An 8,194-nucleotide genomic window follows, 5' to 3' on the forward strand; every position below is an offset into this window, starting at 1 on the left:
CTCAACAGTTCTGATAATGATCATATAATCATATTTCATGCTTTAATAATGGGCCAACAAAAAGCGTGTCTATACAGTTGTTTGAACTGCTGGAGAAAGCATTTAAATCTCACTTATTTAACTCCCTATCATCTTTAAAAACTGAAAGACAACTTTGAATAATGTAGTCCTGAATGTACTATGTCTTCAGTAAACATTCAATGGTTAAGAGGGAATAGTTTTGGCCATAGGTCAGCTTGATCAAGGCTTACCTGTAGTCAAACAACATATCTGTATACTTGCAGTCAAGTATCCTTTGTAAACATTTTACCAAAATCAGCCAGTTGAATCTAGACATTGAAGCAATTATTAAACTTCATGTGCAACTTATAACCTTGATCTTGCATCCTTCATTCTCAAACACTCTAGTGGAGTGGTCTTTCATGCACCTAAAATATCTAGGAATCCAGAAGATCATGGCACTTGCAAATATTTACAACTGCCTGTGTCAGCAGTTCATAGTTATAGAATATGAAACCCAGAAATATTGTTTGTTGTGAAACCTATTTTGCTGCAGCAGCATCTTAGATGTTTACTTGTAGCATACAACAAGCAATTATAACATTGCCACATCAGTGATACCCTTGTTTCTATTGCAGAGTGCTACCGTGACACTAGCATGGTTGAAGGCCGTACGGATCAGACCAACCCAATGTCAGCTACTCGAGTCATGTGTGGAGCATTAATACTACCTACCATAGCTACATCAGTTGGAAAAATAGCATTCAGCTCAGTCCAGTCAAACTTCCAGCGTACTCTCCTTGTAAGTTTGTTTGTGTTTGTTGAGTAAGCAAAGCTGTTAGTACAATATATGTTGAACATCTGTAGGTCACAATAAGCAGAGAAAGAATTTTAGAAAATTTTATTGTTGTTTATATGTGCATTCATATAAAGAATACTTGTCACTCTACTTAGTTTTACAACTATTTTATAATAAAATGTTATGGATATGTGTGAAGTGATTTCCAAAAGAGTATAGTTCTGGGGCAAAAGTGAATTGTTAAATCAGAGGTAAGAGAAAAAGAAATAGCACATAAATGGGCTAATGTTTGCTGTGTTTTAGAAATAGTGTTGTTCATCAAGTGAGTAGGTTTTCCTTAAATATCATCTAGAGTTGTGGCTGTTTCTGTGACAGTAATATGCACATAAATGTAGTGATGAATATACAGTTTGTTGTTGCTTTTTAGAGGTTTAACTATTATTATCTGTTGTCACTGTTGAATATGTATAATTTCTATGAATATTTGTTCAGTGTAGCTTGTGGAAGTGGGTATGTAATAATTTGAGCTCCGTATTGTTTATGAATTGTGACCCAGGATAGTTCAGTAGTGTGGTTTTTGATATATCTCTTATGTGTTCAACAATATGTGTGTAAAAGTAGCATTTGTTTCACTGTTGAACAGTTTTTATTCTTGGCAATTCTTTTCCTAACAAAAGTTGTAGTCCAGTTCCATTTTTCTCTAGTTTAGTGAGGCACTGAAGAAATCTTTGCATGATTCAAGAAAAAATTCACTAGAAAGTACTTTTCTTCAAGACTGGTTGTACAGCTAAGGAGTTCAAAATGATCCCACTGTGTCTTCTATAATAAAAACTTGGATTGACCATTACCTTGTGTGTGGAGTTTGATAACTATGAAAGCCTATTGCGCATATATATGTGTGTGTTTGTATTTATATATCTTTGTTGGTTTATATTGATGTAGGATTTAAACATTAGTGAGACAACCCTCCCAGCATCAAATCCCACAATGGTGCTTTACAAAGGAAGTTTCTTGCATTGGGTTTCACACTCCCTGGTCACTCTCACCATCAAAAATGTGAACCAATGATTTACCCATTAGAAACCAACTAAACTATGCTGTTGTTCCCAAATTGTAAATATAAAATGAAATAAAAAAATGAGAAGCACTAACAGCAGTCTACTGAATGCTCCTACTGCTTGTAGTAGTAAATTTAGACCTACACCAGACAACCATTTACGGCTGTGTTGACTATGTAATTGAGTTAAGCTTGTCAGGACCAATTTTTAGCATTGGTGAAGGATTTAACTAGTGAATTATTTTTTGACTTGTAGAATGGCCAATTCAGCTAACTGTACAAATTCAATTCAGGTAATCAGGACTTTCACATATATGTTACATTATTTGTTATAACAGTGTTGAGATGGTTGAAACTTTGCAATCATGATCAAGTCAGTTTCAAGATATTATGACTGGAGTTGGGTTACTATCCAAGTTGTGATTAAGATCAATATAGATGCTTCAAAGTCTGGTCTAAATGCATTCCCTTTCCTACAATCTAGTTGACTATCACTTAATAACTGGCAAACGACAACTCTTTTCAACAAATAAAGAGCCCTCAATTTTTACTTTGCGACATGCTGTGTGTCGAGAATCTTGAATTTTTTAAGAAATGGAGATATGAGAATTCTAGACACAACATACTTCTGCTCATAGGCATTAGTTTTGCTGTTAAGAATAAATGGGAAGAAAATTCCTTACACTATAATTGTTGATGAATAAGAGTTTGGTTTCTATGAGAGTTGATGTTTAGAGAAAATGTGACCATCAGCAAATACCAAATACAACTTAGTTGTTTTGATTATAACTGAAGGTAGTGGAAGACATTACTGTTGGTTTAGGAAAAATGATTGAAGAGACGATTTTCTGCAGCAGCTGATATTTTTAGAATTGAGTAAAAATGGGATCTTTTTGGTTTGACGGGCAACATTTTTCATTTATGTTTTATGTAGTGTTTTTGGTACCGAAACACTTTCAAACTTCGTATACTTGTATATTTTGTGTTATAGAACAGATAAAAAAAATTTTGTATTCGAAGTTATTTCATGTAGAAAGTTGTCGTATTTCCGTAATTTCAACCAATCACTGACGTCTATTGAGGTGAAAACAATTACTGCCGTAGAATATTCTAACGGTGTTATGGGATCTTTTCCCTTGAATAAAATTAGTGCCATTGTTTGTCAACAACAACTATCGGCAGTACTGTTATTTATAACATCATTCGTGCGTTTGTACTGGTTGTAGGGTTAGGGTTCCGGTTTTAGAGTTAAAGTTAGTTTTAGGGTTACGGTTAGGGTTATGATTATTTTTGCCATAACCTCACTCATAACCCTAACCCCAACTCTAACCCTAAAACCCGAACCCTAACCTAAACGCACGAACGATGTTATAAATAACTACCGCTGATAGTTGTTGTTGACAAACAACGGCACTAATTTTATTCAAGGGAAAAGATCCCATTACACCGTTAGAATATTCTACGGCAGTAATTGTTTTCACCTCAATAGACGTCAGTGATTGGTTGAAATTACACAAATACGACAACTTTAACATGAAATAACTGATTAAGAACTAATTTTTGTTAAGAAGGCTAAGAGAAAAAGATGTTTTATATGACACATTCTACTAGTATCCCAAGTTTGAAAGTGTTTCGTTAAGAAAACAAGTGTTGCCTGTCAAACCAAAAAGATCCGAAAAATGTGTAATGTGAGTTAGAATTGGGGGAGGATATTTGAGGGTGAGTATCAGGGTGTTAATATTGAGATTGGAATTACACTCAGTTTAAAGTTTGTTGTATTTTCTCATCATCTTGCTCCCTTAATATTTATCCCTTTCTCTCCCGTAGGGTGGTGTGGCATTTATCATAATCAAAGGCTTCCTCAAGATCTACCTGCGTCAACAGCTCTACATCCAGCAACTGAGTCGTATAGTGAAGGACTTTAATGAAGACGATGTATCACCTAGCTCCAGTGTTTCTCCCAGCATGGCTACATCAATGGCATCCACAGCAACGTCAGACCATCAGTGATTTTCTTTTGATGTAGTATGCCACCATATCATTATTGTCCGAATTATTTCTGCTGTCATTGCAGTTGTTGCAGAAAAGAAAGATTGGAGGTGGTGGTGTGTTGTGTGTGCGTGTATGTGTTCATTGCTGGTGGTGGGAGATGAAAAGGAGTAGGCGGCAAACTAAGAAGGAAATTGGTTGAGAAGAAAAGAGTGATATAGTCTCCGTCTCTCCTCTCTATCAATTTCATTCTCTTTCTCAATGAAATTTGATAAACTTCAATGAAATTATCTTTCCTTTTAATATATTTAAAAGGCAGAAAAAAGACTTTTAAAATAAAGCAAAGAAAATAGAAAAAAAGTAATTAAAAAGGGGAAGAAAAGTAGAAAGAAAGTGAAGATATTCAAGTGCACAAATTTATTTTTAATCTTAATTTCTTTTCCAAATCTCTCTTTCCTTTTCCTGTCAGCTATACACATGAATGAATATGCAAACATACTTGTGCTTTCATACACTGGCATATATACACATACATCTTTGTGCAACTCACACATCTATTTGCATCATCACGAATCATGCATTCACAGATACTTATGTATCAACACACTTCTATAAATATAACCAATGTCATCATCAATCTACATATGCAATTACATACACAAAGACACATGTACATATATATAGGCACAATGTTGCTGCCACTCATTCAATTGTCTGTTGCCCTTAACGACCAGCACCAAACATGTATAAAGGATTTTTTCAGAATGAATGTAAAAAAAAAGGGAAAGCAGAAATAAGTACAAAACCCCTTTTTTTTTTCTTCCAGAAATGTTTTATAACATTTGTCCTCTTAGCTGTTGTTATTATTGACTTAGTTGGTTCTAACTAATTAAAATTATAGCATAGAGATAACTGATCAAATGCTCATTACAAATCCACATATCCAGCATCCTGGAGCTGCAATGCCTCTATGCCTATAGGATGTCTAGTATGTCAATATTGGATGCAACCTATCCTGTGATCAGCATTACAACTGTGGCTATCTCATCTACAGTTTTGTGCCTCAGTGTCTGGAGTTCAGTTTCTGATTAGTGCTGATTTTAGTCTTTGAATCATCACAATTAGCTCTGAATGAGCAGATGTAGGACATGAAAGAATTGGGTTGAGCAAAACATTCAATGTCATGGCCATTTCCTCTTTTATTATGGGGCATGTTGTCCTAAGACAAGATCCAATATGTGATAATGAGCAAGTTGCTTTGAGTGAAAGAGACTGAATATTTCCCATATGATGATTGGTCTGAAGAAACAGTAAAGAGTAGTTATAAGACAAGTTTTTTTTAAAGCAAAGGGAGACTTGGCGTAAACTGATCCAGAAGAGGAAGAATGAACTTGCTCAATAATCTCATATGAACTTAAAATTTATAAAAGCTGACCATTATGAAATGGTGTCAAGAGGAGTTAATGATTATCATTCATAAACTGATGTGAAGTGAGAGAATGATTGGTCATTAATAAAATTTGCAAAATGTGCAAGGCAAGCTTAGTTATTCATAAACGTGTAGGAGGAGAGGTTATTCGCAAATTATAAAATGTGTGATGACATGGGAGGAGGTATGGTTTATAACAGAATCTTACCATTGAGCTGACAGAGTAAGAAATTTGATATTTTTCTATGCTAGGTTTGAATTTTTAAAAATGCGTTGATATTCTGGTTTTTCCATAAAATGTCGAGATTTTTGTTTGTTGCTAAAATAACATAATAGAAACCTTTTGTATCTCAAAGAAACATAATAGTTGGAAATACTGGAAAGATTATATTTGTGTTTATTTTTTACCAACTGAAAATGGATTTGGTGATATGAGCTGAGCTTGAAATTAAATAAACCTCTTACTGTTGGTTATTTTCATTTTGAGAGGGATTTGATCTTCACACTTTACCAAAATTGTAAATTTCTTTTAGCTTAGTTCTCCACCATGACTGAATGGTTAAGAAGTTCACAACCATGGATGCCTGAGTTCAATTCCACTGCATCTTGAGCAAATGTCATTTTCTATAACCTTGGGCGAGTGAAGATAGGTGGACAGAAACTGCATAGAAGCCCATCAGGTAGATTGTATCTGTAATTGAAAAGGTGCAATTCTTGTCATACAGTGTCTTGCCAATTCTACCTGTGAAGGGTACACTTGTCTGTTTGCAATATCTCAAAGAAATACTAGATACACCAGGCTCAGTGGGATGGTAATAGTTGGAAATAGGCTATTCTTCATATAATGATTTGATTGTTTGTTGTTGGAATTTAAAAATTCAAGTAATGTTATCCTCAGCCACTTACATGTTATTTCAGAAGCAAGTTATTCAGCTAATAGACCAAGTGAATCCCCACCAACAAATCACTCACCTGCTTTACTTCTAGAGAAGCAGACTGAGGAATGTCTTGTGCTCTACTCAAAATAAAGGATACTATCAATAATAATCCTTTCTACTATAGGCACATGGCCTGAAATTTTGGAATATGGGGGCTAGTTGATCACATTGGGGCCCCAGTGCTTGACTGCTACTTAATTTATCGACCCTAAAAGGATGAAAGGCAAAGTTGACTTGGGCAGAATTTGAACTTGCAACGTAAAGATGGATGAAATGTTGCTAAGCATTTTGTTCTGCCAGCTTGCCACCTTCATGATGGTGATAATAATAGCCACCATATCACCATATCACCATATCACCATATCACCATATCACCATATCACTACAATTTCTATAAAAACACTTAAAAGTCACCAATGTTCCCTTTGCATAAATGAGACAAGAATTGTTTAGTGCTGTGTTTGGAGCATGTTTTTTTTTAATATTTCTTTGCTGCTTTCGCAAATTCTCATGACTGTCACCATCCAATTCTATTATTATGAATTTGAATTGAGAGCTTGAGTCATAGTGAATCTTTCATTAGCTAATTACACAACCATGGACACCACCCATATGGATGCATTGCAGTTACTCTTGATAGATTTTGGTGATCCTGACTGTTTAATCTCCTAGGATTCCTTAACTCAGCACCAATGTAAGAAGCATTATTGGCTTAGTTGAGCTCTTCTGCAACCACTTCACAGTTGCCATAATGCAGTCTCATGACTTTGCCATATCCTTGGCAGGATTGCCAAAAGGCAGCCCATATCTATGCAGGGTACAGTCGTCACTCTGTGAGGTACTTTCAAATACCCTCATACTCATAATAGCTTTGGGCATGGTACTACAACCTCACACTATAATATGTAAGAAGTATTTCAATATCTTGTCCTGGGAATACAGCTAATACTAATGAATTATTGGATATACTAATAATCACCACCATTACTCTTACATCAGTAATTGTTGATAACTGATTATTTTCATTGAATCAAGTCATCTGCAATAAAATATAGTCGTTACAGTGATATAACTGATAAAATCACCTGCATTGAACTATTTTGTAACTGTTGCTGTCTCTTTATCGTTAAAAGATACAGAAGGTTAAGTTATAAGGTATCAAGCAACTGACAAGACAACTGGTTGAAGAGGATGGGAATTTGTAGCCTGTCACTGGATTAGCATTGTACCTAAGATCAAAACTCAATACCACATCCTTGTACTGTAGTTGCAATTAATACAATGATATAATTCACAGTTGCAAGCAATAGCAGCACATAGGCTTGCAATTCAGGGTTTTATTTTACTTTGTGAGAACAGTTGATTGCAATAAATTAGTATTCTGTACAGTGACTAATTTGTTAATACCTTTTGAATTTGAGATAAGGGAGACCAAATGGACTGCAGAGATCTGTGAAAGTAAATAATCTTGAGCTTTGTTGCTTAAAAATAATTATTTGTTTAAAGAATGGATGTTTTACCAGCATTGCTTCCTCTGTTCTCTTATGGTTGCCTGGTTACACAACTTTTGCAATATCTCAAAGAAATACTAGATACACCAGGCTCAGTGGGATGGTAATAGGCTATTCTTCATATAATGATTTGATTGTTTGTTGTTGGAATTTAAAAATTCAAGTAATGTTATCCTCACTCACAGATAAGTAGAATTTGAAATATTTCTGTTATTGTTTTAAAAACTACGTATGTGAAAAGTATGGCTGAAAAGTTAACTAAACAATTAACTAACATACAAGATAAGATAGTTAAAAACTTTGCCCAAATCTCAGGGATTCCTAATTTTTAGGTTCAATTTTATTCTCTAATAATATATGCTTAAAAAGGAGTTTATAACAGGTGTCAGTATCCTCTTGAAATATTGCTTTCAGATTTTGGTACAAGGCCAGCAATTTCAGGGGACAGGGCAGGTTGATTACATTGACCCC

At 34.7% G+C, this 8,194-nt stretch overlaps 1 protein-coding gene across 7 annotated transcripts in view; it reads left to right on the forward strand.

The window, feature by feature from the left end:
• Positions 1–7,604, forward strand: part of LOC106875077 (E3 ubiquitin-protein ligase MARCHF5) — a 75,706-nt gene extending 68,102 nt beyond the window's left edge. For all 7 annotated transcript variants that reach the window (XM_014923045.3, XM_089362501.1, XM_089362499.1 and 4 more), the window contains 2 exons: positions 639–802; positions 3,684–7,604. In XM_014923045.3, coding sequence (XP_014778531.1) covers positions 639–802; positions 3,684–3,866 — 347 coding nt within the window. In that variant the 3' untranslated portion in view covers positions 3,867–7,604. The remainder of the gene's footprint in view (positions 1–638; positions 803–3,683) is intronic.
• The last annotated feature ends 590 nt before the right edge of the window (positions 7,605–8,194 follow it).

The sequence above is a fragment of the Octopus bimaculoides genome, chromosome 14 (assembly GCF_046866305.1).
Source record: "Octopus bimaculoides isolate indiv1 chromosome 14, ASM4686630v1, whole genome shotgun sequence".
Lineage (NCBI taxonomy): Eukaryota > Metazoa > Mollusca > Cephalopoda > Octopoda > Octopodidae > Octopus > Octopus bimaculoides.